Source organism: Euprymna scolopes, chromosome 6, assembly GCF_053919585.1.
Source record: "Euprymna scolopes isolate OS-2025 chromosome 6, ASM5391958v1, whole genome shotgun sequence".
Classification (NCBI taxonomy): domain Eukaryota; kingdom Metazoa; phylum Mollusca; class Cephalopoda; order Sepiida; family Sepiolidae; genus Euprymna; species Euprymna scolopes.
In genome coordinates, this window is record NC_136487.1 from 137,472,474 (window position 1) to 137,492,528 (window position 20,055).

Consider the following 20,055-nt stretch of genomic DNA (forward strand, 5'->3'; position numbering starts at 1 on the left):
TTTTTTTTCAAGGTGGATGATAAATTGTACATCTTTAGATAAAATACTGTTATATTTGGCTTTAATGCCAGTCCTTTTATTTTGAGTTTTCTTCTCAAATTCCATGCTGAAAAATATAAAGCTAATTTGGCTTCTTATACTGTTTCCAACAAGTTTGTTTTTGATGTTGACAATTTGGTCACCACTAGCATGCCTATGGATTTACATTATATGTCAAACAAGGGACCCAATGTTTCTTGATGTCCACAAAAGCTAAAGTGGCTCCCATCAAAAGGATCAAAATCACTCCCTACCCTGGAATTGATGGTTATACACCTGGCCCTTAAAGTTATTCTTCAGGTAATGGAGACCCTAATGTCTATCAATATCCATGCCCTTTTTCTTGAGTCAGATGCATAAGTAGCTCTGTTGAGGATTTTAAATGGGAAAGGTTACAAAATTTTGTGGCAAATTGTATATATGATATAAATAAATCCTTGGAGATTACCCTCAAATTTAGGGTACTCCTTTAACTCAAGTATGCCTTTACCGGATAATCCAGCAGATCTATAACTAGAGGCATTACTACCTCTAAGTTCAAACAAGTATTCAATTTCTGGGTATATGGACCAGATTGGCTAAACCAAGATAGCATCAGCTGGTCCATCTCTCCCTTACCCTGTCTTAACGACAACAGAAAAATCACTTCCTGTATGTTCTCAGATGAAGCTGGCTTGGACAAGAACCGTTTACCTTTAAAAACATCTGATTTCTCTACATTGTCTAAGGCAATTAATGTCTTGGAAAAGGTTTCAGGATTCGGTGATAAGTTACGACACTGAAGCACTGACACCTATAAAAGAACTAAATTGTTGCTCTTTTTTCGCATGCAAAGCAAAGTTATTCCCTTTGAATTAGATATAAAACAACCTTCAAATAAGGCTGCACCTCCAAGGGTAGCGGCCCTTGGCTTGTTCTTAGGTAAGGATGGTCTGATGCGGACTAGGGGAGCATTCAGAATTCCAATATTTTTCCCTTCGAAGTAAAATTCCCTATTCTGTTAGGAAAAAAAATCATCACCTAACTAAATTGGTCATTAAAGAAGCACACTTAATTTGCTGTCATATGGGAACAAATTCAACTCTTAGCAAGTTAAGGTTATCTGGATTTTGGATCCCCTAGAGACGAGCAGTGAAGCCATTTCTCCACAGTTGCATTACATGTAAGAGGATCAATTTGCTACTCTGCAAAGCTTCCTTTGGGTCTCAAGTGCCCTCTCATAGGTTAAATTTTGTCCACCCCTTCAAACAGGTTGGTTACAGGGAATTTTTTTGTACGTTGTGTTGTTTACATGTATTTGTTTGCTATCCATCTAGAACTACTACAAGACATGAGCACACTTTCATTCAACAGCAGACAGAGACACATATTTAAATTCAATAATGACAGTTAACTGTATTAAAGTTACATCCTCGGGACAGCCTTTGTTACCTTTCACTTATTGACAGTTTTAAATTACCTCATATTCTAATTAGAAAAAAGTAATGAATAATCATTATTTTTTCCTCTTTCCCTTGGCAGTGTGTGAGAAATTCTACAATTATAAGCAAGCGCCTCATTGGCTGATTAGCCACCCACTGTCTTTTGTTTAGACCAATCAGATTGGTCGAGATTTTAACTGCAGAGTGATGGGCTTGGCGAATGCTTTTTTTTCAGTTCCAGATATGCAGTCGTAGAAGAAAGATGGAACTCGACTCTCTGGATACGAGGCATTTGGGTACCTCTACCCTTTGTCTTCTTGAGACTTTATTTTAAAGTCCAAATGATTAGGCTAAGTTATATATGTCTCCCAGAGACTTTAAGATCAGAATAATTGAGCTGTCACTAATGACTTTTCCTTCAAATGAACATGCTTTATGAACTTCTCTGATGTCGACTAGTCGAGAATTGAATCTTTCATCAGAAAGCATTATGCCAACCCCTTCAAACGGCTGTAATTAATCCGATCTTCGGACAGGCTTTACCTGTATTCCAGTTCCTACTGAAGATGAACTATTATCTTTCAAGGTGTTACCAGCTCTATTCAGAAGCAAATTAGGCATTTCCTTTTTTGCAATGAAGAACAAATAAAATTTGTGTTGAATTTTAGGGGTATGCTTTTTTGTAATTGTTAATTTTTTTGTCACGGTCTTGGAGCAAAAACAGGTGAGAAGAAATATCTTACAGTACTTATGCACTTCTGACACCATGCTGAAATAACATTATTTTGAAAGGCATTCATGGGGAGGGAAGGGTGTTACGTAAATAATCTGTGCTTCCACCTAACAATTTAATAAAAAAAGATATTGTGACGCTTGAATTAAACCTGAAAAAACTATTTAAAAATAGCGGTGGCAAAAGGGTACAAGCACCTTTATTTTTAAATATAAGAAGAAGAAAAATGTATAGCAAACTACGAGTGACAATCTTCCGACGTCATCTTGAAAAATCTAAAAACAAGAGATGACCTCCAAATAATTCAAACTGGCGAGATTTTAGGAAACGATTCTTAATATGGGGACAGAGCATTGGAAAACTCAAATTTGCTTAAAAATTATTTTTGGTGCTTATAAACTTTTGTTATCACGCCATTTTTTAAAATTACTATTTTCAAGTTAAATTCAAGTTTTAGGGTATCTTTTATATTAAATTGTTAAATGAAAGTAGAGAATAGTTAGAAAAACATCACCCTCCTCATGTTAAGAATGGCTTTCTAAATAACGTTACTTCAGCACGGTAACAAAAGTGCATGAGTACCATATTTTCTTTTAAAAAAGAAAAAAACGTTATTTTTGGTGTACAATATTTTCTTTCCGTCTACAGGCACGTAGATCATACAGATTTTTCTTAGTTTTTCGTGTGTGTGTGTGTGTGTGTGGTGAGGTGTGTCCTGGACAAGAGCCAAAATTTTGTACAGCAACCATTTTGTGTACCTTAAATGGAATCCTTGGCCTCCATAAAAAAAGAAAAACAACCATTTTTAATAATGACTACTTTTGTAAATATATATCATTCGAAATGTTGGCAGTGGGCAGAGAGTAAGATGCATATAATTCTGAAATTAAATACAGGGAAACAAGTAGTTCTAGAAACCTATTTGTAAACGTGAAGTGTTCTCTAAGACAACTTGCATAGGGTTAGTACGATAGCAAGAAGTAGGGAAAAACAATATATTACATTAGGATTACCTGCAGGTAAGTTAAGGTGGGTCAAGTTACATACCGTGTGCAGGAAGTAGTGAGAGAGAGGGGGGGAGCCAAACATACTACGGTAAAGCTAAAAGCGCGGACTATAAACAAGTACACAGAGGTGTGTGTGTGTGGGGGGGGGTAATGGTTTTATAATTAAACTTGCTGTGCCTATTCAGTGCTGTCAGAGCCCTTTTTTCGGGGGGGGGGGTGTATTGTGACAAGTACCCAGGTAGAAAAAACTCATTGGAATCGGGACTGATTCTATAAAATTAAAGATTTGTTTGTTTGTTTTTTTTTGGGGGGGGGGGCGATTGTGTAGTATAATTATAAAAAAAAAACAAAAAAAAAAAACACGTTGCTAAAAAAACAAGAAAAATTATTTTACTTATCTATGTAATTTTCACGTGTCTTTATCGATTGTAATATCATCTATATGCATTTGTTAGCGTCACTTTTACTTAGCCAAGCCAGCCAGCGTGCTTTTTAAAATGGACAATTTTGCTGGGACTTGATCACGAATTTTAAACTTCGGTAAATATGAAGAATTACTCCACCCTAGAAAATTCCTTTAAAATTATAGGTTTTCGGGGTCGCTGAAAACGAAAATAACGTTTAAAATTACGATACACTATAACGATAAAAAACGAGTAGTTTGCAGTACTAACAAAACGAAAATGATAAAAATAAAATATAATAAATATAGTGGCATTTATTGGAGGAGTTTCTACCAGTATTTTGTTTAATTTTCGATTTTTTAGCGATTATCAAAATTCTTCAGGTAACCGTCGGCCATTTTTTTTTTCTCTCGTTTTAACTCAAGACTCGGTACTACTGGTCTTTTAAAGTAAATAAACGCTTTAAAATGAGTTAAAACAAAATTTATTCAGGTAGAAAAAACAGCAACTTATCTAGCCTTTGCTAAGATTTTTAGATTTTTATTTTTTTTGTTGTCGATACTGCAAAATGCCCCAAAATTCAATGGGCAATCCTCCCCTCTTTTATGCTATCTTTTAAACCTGAAATTCGCGAGCAAGTCCTAGCAAAATTGTTGTCCATCTTGAAAACATGTTGCCTTAAGATAAATAGATTGACGCTAAAAATCGGTAAAGACACTTGAAAATTATATGAGTAAATATTCTTGCGTTTGGTAATCTGGTATTTTTGTTTGTTTGCTTCTCTCCTCCCGCGTTTATTTTCCTTGCTACCTATATTGCATACTCGACATTTTTTTTTTTTTTTTCGCATATTTGGTGAAACTAAAATCAGGAAATACACTGAAACCAAATAAATATACACGAAAACATAAACCGTAATGTGTGTGTGGGGGGGGGGCTCAAAAGATTATGAGGTTTTCTCGGAAAACTATAATTAGGAAAAGGAAAGTACTTGTGAAAGTAGATAAGCGCGAACTTAACCGCGTGTCTTGGGAGAAAAAAAAAAAAAAAAAAAAAAAAGGAAGAAATAACTTATTAGTGTATTCACAAAGCAATTTCATCAATTTATATTCAATTTTAAAAACAAAAACATGTAATACTGATTTACTGCCTCCCAACGAAAACGAAATTACAAGGTCGTTTTTCTAAGGCCAGGTAAAACCAGTTTTCCTAAAAAGGGGGCGACACTGGATTAGACAAAAATAAAACCTGTTTTTCACTGAAGGGTAGCAGAACAGACCCTGATCTTAGATAATTAGTCTCTGCTTGTTTACAGAGTATTTAATTCTATAATATACGAGTGACGTTTGAAAGAATAAACAATATTTTTTTTTTTTATATAACCGGTTTGTACCGTTTTTACTTTGTGACACTTCGAAAGTAATTTTTAAACCTTTAGACTGACGAAAAGAAATTTAAACTTTTGGACTTGAATTTGTATAGTAATACAAACCCGCAATTCTTAACATGAAGAGGGGAAGGGCAAGAGAAGAGTTAACGAAGCCCCTTCCCGGAAGGGGCTTCGTTAACTCTTCTCTTGCGCAGATGGAACTCCTTTAAAATGAAAACAATTTGTTGGGGGGGGGGGTTAAATTACACAAGTGCCAATTTTAATAAAAAGGCAATTATGATTTATTTGCGTTCCCCAACCAAAGAAGAAGCGTAGTTTTCGTCGACGCTTCTGTTCTATCAAAGAATGAAAAATATATAGGGGGGGGGGGGAAAAATACTTGTGCATCTATGTTACCGCGCTGAAATAACGTTGGCGGACATGAACGAGAATCACCCCCCCCCTATAATTTTAACTGGTATTCTGCAGTTGGTATTTTTTTACGACCTAACCCAGCGTAGTATAAACACCCCCAACCTTCTCATGTTAAGAATGGCTTTCGGAATAGACACCCCTAACCTCGAAAACTATACTACACACTAAAACATACTATAAAAATTAGGAGGAGGAGGGGAGTTTTTGTTCATTCATAACGTTATTTAGAAAGCCAGTCTTAATATGGGAGAGGGAGGGTGTTTTGAAACTATTCTGTACTTTCACTTAAAATTTTAATAAACAAATAAAAATTGAATTTACCTTGAAAATACTATGGAAAAAAAAAGATAGCGCGAAAACACAGATGCATAAGTACCGTAGTAAATTATAATTATATTAAGTTGGATTTAAATAAGAACGAATGAATTACTAAATTAAAAATACCGTGAATTCTTTTTCGTCTCCTTCGAGGGGTTTGTAGTGGAGATGGCATTGCTTCGTTGGCATCATCTGGAACTTCTGTGTATTCGCTCGTCGTTTGTCCAGCTGTACTGGACCTCCGATGAAGACTACCATGGTCCCTGGGTTTCTGAGCAGTAGGACCTTTAGCTTTGCCCCTTTTTGTACTCATATCAACATGTTAGACCGCCCGTTTTAGCGGACATTGGTCCTGCGGCCAGTGTTAGAAGCGCTACACCCGCTTTCTGCTTCTCACTCATCTCCATGAGCCTTAGCCGCTTACGTACTTCTTGATTCAAAATATAGCTAATGCATTGTAGGTTATAAAGATAATTTTAAAGCTAATTAAAAGAAATCAGCTACGTGTTAATTCGTTATATTTGTCAAAATTTAATTTGCTTTTTAAACATGACTGTTTAATTGTTAAAACAAAAACAAATGCAAATCAATTAAAGCCGCTTATGTATTTACAAAAAACATTTCTCTGAATTTTCAATTCTATTTCATTTGATCTAAATTTAAATCATATTGTTAAATACTATTTTATTAAAATTCAGTTTTGGGATTCAATAATAGAATGAACACTAAAAAATCTCACGAATAAGGTTTGACTTTCGATAAAATTGATTGTATTATATTTATATAAAAGTAAATATTTTTATTTTCCTTATATTTGTAAGTTTTTTACTTGTATCCCCAGGAGAGCAGTGTGAAACATAAGGCCAGTCTCTAATGTGGAGGAAATCCAGCTCCCTAAAAATAGACACTCTAAGTTTGGATAAAAATTAAAACTGCCTCAGTCTAGAAGGATTTCTTCTTCACAAACCGATGACAAAAAAAAAAAAAATGAAGTGTAGTATCAGAATAAATATTTGAATTATTTGTTTGCTATAAAGTAAAAGGAATTGTATTACTGTACACATAGATTCGAAAAACTTGTCAAAAAACAAATATATAACAAATAAATGTTATCAAAGGCAAAATTACTTTTCTACCTAACTGGATATGTTTTTAGTGTTTTTATTTAATGTAACATGTTTATGCAGCTCGAAAAACATACGTACAGTGTTTACGCATGTATTGGCAAATTAAAAATGGAACCCGACTCTCTCTTTGACACGATAAGTTTGGGAAAAGGAGTTTAAAATAGAACACTAGAGAAAATACTGTTAAAAACACACCGAATATATGTCAGTCTATGTCACGGTAACATATTGAGCGAGTTTCTAACACGTAGTTGAAAGCATAGCACGTGACAAAAGAGTGCACGTCTCGGCCAATCAATGTTCAGAGAAAGATTGAATTTTTAAAACCTTTTTCCTCACATCGCCTGGGAGTCGATCGACAAATACTTAAACAAATTCACTCACTCACTCATTCTCACTCCCGCTCTGCACTCTGTGTTCCTCGCTCACCGCTCTTCGCTCACTTCTTTATTCACGTCAATGACTCCGTTGCTACATATTTTTCGCCAGCATGATAAAACACGATTATCCACATGCATGCATGCACACACACAGAAACATTCATCCACACACATGCACACACACCACGAATATTCAGCCACACGCAAGGACATTTACCTTCTTCTTTATTTCTCCTATCACACACAAAAATTAAGCCTGTTTTCTCACTGAGAAAACAAAGGACACTTTCTGCTTTTTTTGTCAAAACAACGAACAGTCTCAATAACTTTCACATTTACAAGAACTGTCTATCCAGACACACCTTTTGGACACAAAAAAAATAATTTGTTTATTAATTGTTATTTTTGTGTAAATAAACACCGTTTATTTCACATGTTTTATTTTATTTTATTTGTGGTGGAAAAAGGGATCTTACGAAACCTGAGTACCACTATAGGTGTCACACAGTCTTTCAAGTTCCAACCTGTGCCTCATCGCTGCAATGTCGCATCCCTCTGTCTTTTTTACAATTATTTTAATGGAATGATGACCTCATAGCACTTGTGCCCCCTTGATGTACGTATTCCCACCTAACCTGACAAGCAGCAAAATACCACTTCTTCACTGTTAAGGTCCCTAGATACCAGAAAACTTTCTACTCTAATAGTTTCTTCCCTTGGATTTCTAGACTTTGGAATTCCCTGCCTGTTTCCTGCTTCTCTGACCACAGAAACTGATGGGCAGAAATCAGAGGCCCACAGTATTAATGCTGGAGTCCCCCAGGGGTCCATCCTGGGCCCAACTCTCTTCCTGATCTACATCAATGATCTCCCTAAACACATACTTAAATCATTCGTTGACATCTATGCTGATGACATGACCATCTATGGCAACACATCAAAGGCTGTAAATGACAAAGTTCTCTCTAATTCTCTCTCCTCTGATCTTGAGCGCATGGTACAATGGGGGAAGAGGTGACTGGTCACTTTTAATGCATCCAAAACCAAGCTTCTATCTTTACATCATCAACGCTCTGATCCCCATCTGACATCAATTGAAATGGATAGCTCTCGTCTTGGGGAGGCTTCATGTTTTGACAAGCTTCTGGGTTTGACCTTTACTCCTGATCTGAAATGGAGCATGTACATCAAATCTGTTGCCAGGGACGCTGGGAAAATGGTGGGATCCTTCTACTGCTCCAGAAGATATCTCATTACTAATGCAATTCTCTATCTGTATAAAAGTCAAGTACGTCCAAGGATGGAGTACTGCTGCCACATCTAGACAGGAGCTGCTAAAAACAGCCTATCCTGCCTTGACAGAGTACAAAATAGACTTCGTGGTTTAGTGGGGGATACTCTTTTCTCTTCCCTGCAGAAGAGACGTTGCGAGCCTGTCTTTGTTTTATCGTTATTTCCATAGCAGGTGCTCGTCTGAGCTCCAATCCCTCGTCCCCCCTCGCCAATCTTTCACGAGAAACACCCGTCTGGCTGAAACTACTGTCAATAATTTTCCCCACTCTTTATCTGTGCCTAAATCCAAACGTAGATTCCATAAGCAAAGCTTCTTTCTTAGAACTGCATGCCAGTGGAACTCTCTGCCGTTTGCCTGTTTCCCACCTGACTACAACTTGGACGTCTTCAAGTCCAACATAAACAAACTCCTGACAAACTGGGCCCTAAAGTAAGACACTCTGTCAAAACCCCCAATACTAATGATTACTACAATACTATCTCATTGATTACTGTACATGCAATAATCCTTATCCCTGAGTGGCCTTCAGGCCTTGATAAGTGGTGACCCCCATGTAAAAAAAACAAACAAAAAAACCTCCTTTTAGATATGATCCCAAATAGTAGCGCCTTATGTTCCAAGTGGCAATACATGTTTTTTGGCATGAAAAAAGGAAAAATAAAATCTCTTTTTTCTTACGAAGAGCAGTCCCTGTGAAGTATAACTAATCAACTTCCAGAGCATACTAATTCCAACTAACTCTTGAAGGACTACTTTCAGTCCTTTTGGGAATTGTGGAGAGAAGTTAGAATGTCCTGGCACCGCCGGAGAAAAACATCCTCTTTCCTGCCTATCTGTCATTGGATATCTGAGCACTAGTCATCTTTATGTGAAGATAATCTGCTCATAGACTATCAGCAGCCAACAAATTTTCTTACTGAATTTCTTTCTTCACTCTGACACTGTTCTAACCTTTAGCAACCTACACCCAACAGTGTAGGTTCCTTCATTAAATATGTATCGTTGTTGTTTATAAAAAGGATTTGTTTTCCTTTCGTTTGATGACCATTTTATTATTACTAGAGTTCAGACTGTTGCGGTTTCAACCAAAAAAAAGAAAAAAACACTCATCAAGAAAAGAATCAAATTCAAAGCATAAACACCAGAGCTGACGTCCCTCCAGCATGTACATCAACACAAATAATTATCCCATGGAACACTGTAAGAGTACAATTCCCACTTGAATACATCAATGACTTTATCAGCTTCAATTTGATACAGACAAGTAAATATAACCTGCAGACAAATGGCTCCATACAGTACATTAAAACATGAAAACAAACACAAATCAAAAACGAAAATGACAATTAATGCCGCGAACCATTTGTCCACAACGACATTCACTGGATGAGTATAAATACAGCAGACTTTTCTACAAGTAGTCAGAAATGGCTAGATCACAACAGCAGTCACCTACGACCAACTCACTTAATACCAGCAGCTCAACATCGCAGCAGCCACCGGCTCCCCATCGTCGGCTCACACCAGACAACACACATACCTTTCTCCACTGAAAAGCTATTATCTATTTTTGCGAAATCGACTCCTTCTCCTGCCGTTCCCAGCACCTTCCTGCAACTTGCTCAATACCTTCCTGCAACGTGTACGGTGCCTTTCTGCAGTTACTAGCGCCCTTCCATACCAAGCCCGCACCTTCCTGCAGTTTTCAGTGACGACTACGAAGCCACTTCAGTTCGAACACGAACAGTACTCCAACTCTCAACCTAAGACCTTCGACTTCCTTTATTTGTTATTTGGAAAATAAACTTGGATGGATTTGTATTCATTCATGACTGTATCAACTGTGTTTTCCACATTTTCTTTGCCATTGTCATTCGTCTTTTTCTTGCCTGTGTCATCTTTTAGTTGTGGGGTCGATTGCCACCAACATTCGGCCCTGCAACAAGATGATTGATTGGAATCAAAGTTGAAAAGTTGAAGAATTGAAACCTTTTTTGGTATCAGAATCGGTATTGGAATCAGAAATTTGAGCCTGATTTCCAACTCCAAAAACGATTCTTTTATTTATTTATTATTTTTTTGTTTGTTTAAAACTTAATTTTCTATTGTTGGTAGTAATGATAATAGTGATTTTAAATTACCAAGAAAACTATAATTTATACATCATAATAACTAGTTAAAGCAAAATGAGGTAATGATGGCTGAGTGGTTAGTGACAGACTGAAAACTTGGTGTGCCAAGTTCAAATCCAGTTTGTTCCATAGAAACACTTTCATCAGACCAAACGTTTGACCTTGTGTCTCACCGCATGAAGAGAAGATCAAAAAAATAACTAATTGCAGTAAAAATCGCACAACTCACAATGAGTTGATGTAACGAACATCCAGGCTCTTCCTCCTTGCAAGAATTGGATTGGCTGGTTAAGTCATAAATACCGAATGGTAGAAAAGTTTGAGAGAGACGTCAAAAAAGTTTACTAAGAGCCTTAGGCATAAGGATATTACCAGATCATTCGTTCAGTAAGACGACTTACACGATTATTACTCAAGCAGTGTATCTAAGATCATTCAGCTATTTCCAAAAAATATATCCCTTTCATGAGTTTATAAAAAATCTTTGATACAATACATAAAAGGGGAAACATTAAAAATTTTATCAAATCAAAAAGAAAAGTATATTTATATTTAAAAGTAGATGAAAACTTTCAATCAAATCCCTACACACAAATAAAAAGATGAGTAGGCGATTTTAGAATCGGAATCAGTAATTGTATCGGAATTGGGAATTTAGAACAGAATATGTAATTATATCGGAATCAGAAAACACTTTATACCTAAATATTGGAAAATTTAAACAGAATCAGAATCGGAAATTGTATCGGAATCAGAAAACATTGAAATCGTCCCATCGCTAGTCGTTACAAAAAAAAAAATATTACAGTCCATACTAAGGTAGATTTCTATGCAGTTTCCACAAGAACTAGATTTACTGTCAGGGTCACCCTGCTTAAAATATCCTCAGTTTTGAAAATTTGATTTAACATATATATATTTTCGAATATTGTCATTATGCTTATATTCCTTTATTTTCTTTTAAAGTTGATAAGTTCCTTTTCTTCTGATGAGTTAAGGACAGAATAAATTGAAAAATTGACATAATAGTTACATGTGTGAGTCTGCGCTACGAAACAGGTGCTGTCAAGAATTGAGCATTTCAACATACTTATCAACTGTTTATTTCTTTAAGTTCCTTTTCTTCTGATGAGTTAAGGGCAGAATAAATTGAAAAATTGACATAATAGTTACATGAATGATTCTGCGCTACAAAACAGGTGCTGTCAAGAATTGAGCATTTCAACATACTTAAAGAAATAAACAGTAAGATGGTCATTTATTTGTATATGCACTATAGTTACATCGAGCTTCATAAATTAAACGATTGGTGGATGCTTATTCAATTATATTTCACCTTTTATTAAAGGTGAAATATAATTGAATAAACATATTTTCCCAAAACCTCTGGCCTTGATGAAGGGGAGACTAAAACTTGCTGCTATAGTTTCCAATGATCTGAAATAACAACAAAGGGAGACTTGATTCCAAATATTTCTCATATGTTATATCTCCTCTCTTTTGGAAATAGGGTACGATTATGAATATCTCCGATATCAAATAATCCCTATATACTGAAATTTACTTTATGTATGAAAACCAAAGAAAGGAAATAAAACATGTGATAAATATTTGGAATAAAATCTCCCCTTTCTGTTATTTCAGATCGTTTGAAACCATAGAAGCAAGTTTTAATCTCCCCTCCATCAAGGCCAGAGATTTTTGGGAAATATCAGATATTTTGTAATTCATATGCAAAACTAGGAAAAAAGCTTGACCTTTACTCCTGATCTGAAATGGAACACATACATTAAATCCGTTGCCAAGGCCGCTGGAAAAATGGTGGGATCCTTCTATCGATCCAGTAGATATCTCACTGCCGATGCAATTCTCTATCTATATAAGAGCCAGGTACGTTCAAGGATGGAGTACTGTTCCCATATCTGGGCAGGAGCTGCTTGAAAGGACTTATCCTGCCTTGATAGAGTTCAAAATAGACTTTGTGGCCTTGTGGGGGATGTTCTTTTCTCTTCCCTGCAGCCTCTTTCTCACAAAAGAGATTTTGCGAGTTGGTCTCTGCTTCATCGTTATTTTCATGGCAAGTGCTCGGCTCAGCTCCATTCTATGGTCCCCCCTCGCTAAACTTTCACAAGAAACAACCGTCTAGCAGAAAACACTATCACTAATTTCCCCCATTCTTTATCTGTGCCTAAACCTAAACGTAGATTCCATGAGCAAAACTTCTTTCTTAGAACTGCACGCCTATGGAATTGTCTTCCGTTTTTCTGCTTACCAGCTAACTACAATATGATTGTTTTCAAGTCTAACGTAAACAAGTTTTTGATGAGCCGTTCCATATAAGTTAAATTTACCGAATCTCCATTACTAACGGTTACTATATTGTCCAATTTCTACTGTGCACTCTTTAACCCTTATCCTCGAGTGGCCTCTTGGCCTTGATAAGTGGTGATGCTTATGTAAAAAAAAAAGGAAAACAAATGACTATGATTGAAACATTTTATGGCTGTAAAAAAGTGCCAAAAATAGGCTCTGGATGATGGATGATCCCCTTAATGTGCGAGCTTAAGGGTAAATGTCACATAGCCCATTACACAATTCAGGTCATTTCCTTTCCAACCAGCCTACATTTGTTAAATTCTGATGAATAGTCGTTGAAATTTGGAACTTATAAAATAAAATTGCCAAAAAAGGTGGTATATATATATATATATATATATATATATATATATATATATATTTTTTTTTTTTTATTTACAGAAAGTTTAGTTGAGATAAGTCATCGGTACTGTCAGTTTCAAACCTGATAATAGGGGACCGTTGTAGATACTCATATCAAGCTCTCTTCAGCTCATACTCATCTGTTTTATAATCGGAATAGGAATCATGTAGATATATTACATGATCTCGTTCAAATCTTGTTTACCTGAAACAACCTAAAATTCAAAATTCAAGAAGAGAGCTTGATATGAGTATTATCAGGTTTGAAACCGACGGTACCGATGACTTATCTCATCTAAACTTTCTGTAAATAAAAATATAAATTTGAAATTTTTCTTATAATAGAGCACTATGCTGGAATCCTTTTTTCAAAAATAAAAGAATATAACTATATATATATATATATATATATATATATATATATATATATATATATATATATATATAATTATTTTTTTTTACTATAATAATTAAATACCTACAGACACTAGTGTTTCATCCTTTCGGGAATCTTCAGTGCAAGGTGTCACGATTAACACCAGTCGAACGATTCAAACTCGGCAACACAAGACATCTTTGGTTCGATTAGCAAAGACCGTATCATTCGGCTACCATTAACCGCGTGAAATAACGTTGAATTTAAACATTTTAATTTTAAATGTTCTTTACGGCAGTCAGACAGTGATCTAATCATTATACGATGATCTATGCATAAGAGCTAAATTGACCGACTTTAATTTAACTGAAAGTGCTCAACTATAAGAAACGAATTTCTTAAAGGGGCTGTCATAATTATTTTTATACTATAATAATTAAATACCTACAGACACTAGTGTTTCATCCTTTCGGGAATCTTCAGTGCAGAGTGTCACAATTAATGCCAGTCAAACGATTCGAACTCGGCAACACGAGACATCTCTGGCTCGATTAGCAAAGACCGTATCCATTCGGCTACCAATATATATATATATAGACATATCTATACTGGTGCAAAATTAAATATTAAAATGCTCATATCTTTGGTTCTTTGGAACGACATGACTTGAAAATTTGCAGGCTTTTTGAAAATTATATTACTATGGTTAAAATTTTATGACAATTAGTAGAAAAGAACCTATATTTTCAAACTATTAAAATATGCCCAAATTTGACTATATTTGTGTCCTGTAGGCCAGCTTCAGTTTTGCTGCTTCTGTTGTCTCCCCTGTGGCCTTGCCAGGCCACTAATATATATATATATACTAGCAGTTCAGTCCGGCTTTGCTCGGGCACTATATACTGTCCATAACTTTATATGCAGATGTATATATATATATTAAAAAGTTTGACTCATGTCCAGGTAACCTACATCTAAAATTTCAAGTGTTTAGACCCAAAATTCGTGGAGGAATTTGGTAGAGTCTGCAAAGGACAACTGTTGCAATATTTTGGACGTATAATGGGGTAGCTATTTATTTGGTGTCCACCACACCAAAATGTGGCACAAGGCCGGAAGGTGGAAAAAGGCAAGCTCCCCTAAAGGAGGGGTACTCTTGCCTCATCAAAAATTGCCTGGGCACCCCCGTCGGCATTCCCCCGGTAGGGGCGCCTCAGATGACAAGCAATTAACTTGCCCCACCGGAAAGCCTGGTGGCAAGGCCTGGGAGGGTGGACCTCCTAGGTAGTACCCAGGTCGCGTACCTCAGTCCAACAGGTGCTGGGCCGGTTCCCGGCCCCTCACCTGTTGGGTTGAGTGTCAAGAACGGATCCTTGACGAGTACTACTACCCTGTCTCCCTGCAGTCGAAGCCGCTAGAAGACACATCCCATCACACTGGACGTATAATGGGGTATGATCCCACACAGTCTATTTATAAACGATGCTGCTAGGAACTGATGAATCGAATTAATTCACATTCTGCTACCAACAATTCAGAAACTAGAATTGCTCCATAAATATTAAACCTTTTCTGTAGCAATTTCACATGTTTTTTCCGTCTCGACACGGTAAGAATATTTTGCTCTGTGGAACTGTCTACTGCAAACAAGTCACCTCTCAGGACTTGTGTGTAACAGCGAACCATCGGAAACTGTTCTGTCTACTGCAAACCAGTCACCTCTCAAAACTTGTTTAGAACAACGAACCATCTGAAACTGTTCTGAAACTAAACATGGCTTACACTTTCAACTTTGATCACTTGCCAACCAAATTTTCGCCCAACATCTGATTACAAAGCTTGCTGCATGTCTGAATACCCTTTATGTAAAATTTCAAATGTTTAGACCCAAAATTGGCTGAATAGTTTGCTAGAGACCGCAAAGTCAAATCTTCGGCCAAAAACCGATTATAAAGATTACCCTATGTCTGAATACACTTTATGTAAAATTTCAAAAGTTTAGACCAAAAATTGGCTGAGTAATTTGGTAGAGACAGCAGATTTCTTTTTTAACTTTGTTCCCAATTTTGACCCTTAACATTTTTTGTTTTCAGTTGAAATCAAATTAAAAAGTTTGATCCATGTTTAAGTAACCTACAATTTCAAGTGTTTATACCCCAAATTGGCGGAGGAGTTTGGTAGAGTTTTCAAAGGTCAAATTATTGAACTTTGACCCATGACAGCCAAATTTCTGGCTTGAAAACTAAAAAGATTTTCTCAAATCTCAATACCCCTTATGTCAAATCTCGAGTCTGAAGACTGAAAGTTGACAGAGTAGCTTGGTCGGGAAATACACACACACACACACACACACACACACACACACACACACACACACACACACACACACACACACACAATTTCACTTATATCTATAATATAAAGCTGAATGTGTGTGTGTGTGTGTGTGTGTGTGTGTGTGTGTGTGTGTGTGTGTGTGTGTGTGTGTGTGTGTGTGTGTGTGTGTGTGTGTCTGGTTACGAATAGGCTCCTACATGGTTGACTATGTTAAAAAACTAATTACATATAATGATAGAAGATGTATCGAGACACAGGAATGGGTATGTTTACTCCTGCAGAACAGTGGTTCATTAAAATTGTGGGGTCTGCGTTCGCGCCTGGTCCACAAAGTATGAAAATAAAAAAATTAAAAAATTAAAAAAAAAACGTTTACAAATGTTTTCGATATAGATGTACATGAGAATACTTTCATAAGTATGTTTTAACTTAAATAGGGATGGTATAATAAAATTGTGGGGTCTTCGTTTGCGCCTGGCCTCCATAGAATGAAAATAGGCGCAAACTTTAATAAAGACTTTTCATATCTATCTGCGTAAGTATACTTTGATAATTATGTTTCAGTTTGAAGAAATATGGTATAATAAAATTATGGGGTGTTCGTTCGCGCCTGACCTCCATAGAATGGAAATATGTCACAAAGTTTAACAAGGTTTTTTTAATATAGATTCACAGAATATTGTGATAAGTGTTTCAGTGTGAACCAGTATGGTATAATAAATTATGGGGTTTATCTATTTTATTTTTACTTTCATCATATTTTTCTTTGGTTTTGATACCCCCGAATTCGAAGCTATCTTTTTACAACCCTTCCTTTTCATAACCTATCATACTTTCATAAATCAGAGTCCATTTTTCTGTAGGCTGTTTTTGAACCCAGTCAATGATGGGTACTTTTGCTAGTATATATATATATATATATATATATATATATATATATATATATATATATATATATATATATATATATATCTTAGGTCTGATCAGTGATAAGTCTTGCCGGTGTTATACTGAGGAATACTCACTTCTGATTAGTACTTATGTAAATTCTAGTTTAATGTTAAAACTAGTCTTTACTCGCTTTCTCTATATATATATGTGTGTGTATGTGTATATATATATGTTCATATGCATTTATACATCTCTCTCTCTCTCTCTCTCTCTCTCTCTATATATATATATATATATATATATATATATATATATATATATATATATATGCATGCATATGTCTATATATGCATGTGTATATATGTATATGTATATATAAATGCATGGTAGGTTGTTAGATTCTGATGAAGATAGCTTTGAGTAGTTTTAATTTTTGAAAATTGGTTTCGGAATGTATTATTTCAGTGTTATTAACTCGGATTGGCCTTAAATCAGAAGGGGGCAGAGACTTTTTTTGTAGATTTTGGTAAATTGAGCTAGAGTTTACAAGATGCATGCTAAGGTGACAGGATAGAGAAGTGGTCATAAAACCAATGTATTAGCTATTATTATGGGAGTTACATTTTTCCACATAGATAACATTGGTTCTTTCTAATGTTTTAAGGGTTTGGGGGAGGGAGGTGTGTTTTACAATAAGATTTTGGGTCTTTAATTCCATATGGTAAATAATGAGTCTATTTTTATTATTATTATTACTAATTGTATCTGTCTACAATCATTTTTTATAATCTTTTCTTCTAATACAAAGTTTTGTTGCATTTGATTACAGTAGTGTTGGGGGAGATCCATCTATGAATAAACTTTTCCATACCTTATACATACGGCTACCAACTTGGAGTGAAGGAGATGACCACAAAATGAGTAATCTAGTGAGTCTTAGCGAATGTGAGAGAGAGTACTCTCGACTACTCGGTTTATCCATGTACTACATTTTGCTCCAAATATAATGTCCACATCCGTGTTATTTTTCCTTTAAACATCAGCCAAAACAAGTTTAACAAAACCAAATGTAGCAGCAGCGGCATGACATGTATGCAAATGACCAAGCCGGTGCATGAGGTGACGTTACAGCAGAGAAAGAGAATGAAAAGAAAAGTGGAGAGAAAAAAAAGGAACTATGTGGGCCGCAACACGAACTTAGAAACGTGTGAGTATGAGAGGAACTTTTAAAACAAGATTCAATTTGAACAAAAAAAAATGGTTGGACGACCATGTGTCATGGGGCAAGCTGCAGACATAGCAGCAGAAAGAAAAGCAGAGATTTAAAAAAGCCCATGTGGTGGTAACTGAACTTGTGTTGACAAAGCAGCGTTTTGTTAACCACATGGCGAACGAAAAGACTTGTAAAATCAAAATGCAGGCATAATTTGGAAAGTACCATGAATAAATGTCTTTTATTTCAACTAAAATGATGTTGAGCCGAATTTCTTTTTATCCTCTGCTCCTTTGCAAGACTTTCGTGTACAACATAGGGTCCGAGTGTTAAAATGTAATGATCACCTTACACAAGTAGCTTATGTTAGTAGAGTTTGAGATGTTATGTTGTATATTTTTCTTCTTCTTCTTCTTCTTCTTCTTCCTCTTCTTATCATTATTATTATTATTATTGTAAAATGTTTTTGACTTGTGATGGGGGTATGAGACGAATGGATTCGCCAATCATTTTTATAACCAACGGCTGTGCTAAACAACCAATCAAAACGTCTCAAAATTATTATAAAAATTGTCGAATTTTGGATTCAATCAGTTCGCCATTTGCTACGTCACGGACCGCATTTAATTCTTTGCCGCCATCTTGGTTACTGATCTGAACTACGCCGCCATCTTTCTTCAACATAATATCTCAGAACTTAAGAGGTTAACTACGCTACGGACCGCATTTGATTCTTGGTCGCCATCTTGGTTACTGATCTGAACTACGCCGCCATCTTTGTTCAACAGAAAACTTAACAATTATTATTATTATTATTATTATTATTATTTGTAGTTACATTTTTTAAGTTTTGAATCATTAACTTTATTTGTTATTTTACAATATAATTAGAGGATTCGTTATTAGTAAATACTTGTTTTATATTTTTAAGTTCAAATAAGTCATGTTTTTTGATTTTGGTGGAGGAGATTAGTTTTGCACACTGTTCCACTGAATTACTTCCCATTTGTATACAACATAGTAACCTTAAAATCCAATGTAAACAAGTTCTTGTTAAGCCGTCCCCATAAATAATCAATTTGTACACAATTTACACCATTAACGATTACTACACTATCACCTTACATTCATTAACCCTTATCCTCAAGTGGCCTTCAGGACTTGATAAGTGGTGACTCCCAAGTAGAAAAAAAATTAGTAGGTTTTTAACAATGGGTATTTTGTAAGGATGAGTGTATTCGCTCTTGAAATTTATAAATTAAAAAAATATATCTATGACACTCAATTTGTAAGTATATTATTGCTCTTCTTCCGTTTGCGGATGATTTTACAGATAAATAAATAGAGAGAGAGAGAGAGAGAGAGAGAGAGAGAGAGAGAGAGAGAGAGAGGTTGCGAGAGAGAGAGAGAGGGAGAGAGAGAGAGAGAGAAGGACAAAATGGCCGCTACGTGTTGGCTGTCACAAATTATAACATTAATTTAAAGTTAAAGGAAAAGAATTATCATTTATGATCAAAGGTCAATTTCAGTCAAACTGTACGCTGAAATATAAAGTCAGGCTTTTAAGGATGAAAATCTTTGTTTGATATTTTGCTTTATACTTTTTTGTCACAACTTATCAAGGCCAACAGCCACTCAAGGATAAGGATGCATGAGATGGAACGATTGTCAGTCGAAAGTGATCAATACAATAAACTTTAATAATGAGATTGTTCATGTTCCAGACTCTTCATTTTGCAAAACCTCCGACCCAAACTTCTAGAATTCCAAAACTTCAGACCACACTTCTACGATTCCAAAACTCCCAATCAAAACTCATAGAATTCTAAAATTGTTACTTAAACTTTAAAAATTCCAAAAC

General features: G+C 35.5%; 1 protein-coding gene across 4 annotated transcripts in view; it reads right to left on the reverse strand.

Annotated features, from left to right (window-relative positions):
- The window catches only part of LOC145277982 (TBC1 domain family member 20-like), a 129,461-nt gene that overhangs the window by 45,367 nt on the left and 64,039 nt on the right, over positions 1 to 20,055 (reverse strand). For 2 of the 4 annotated variants that reach the window (XR_013868270.1, XM_080130122.1), the window contains exon 1: positions 5,853 to 6,324. The exons of the other annotated variants lie outside the window; for them this stretch is intronic. Coding sequence is in view for 1 of the 2 variants with exons in the window: in XM_080130122.1 (XP_079986248.1) it covers positions 5,853 to 6,039 (187 nt within the window). In the remaining variant the exon portion in view is untranslated. Of the gene's footprint in view, positions 1 to 5,852; positions 6,325 to 20,055 lie in introns of those variants that run through there. 4 annotated transcript variants of the gene reach the window in all.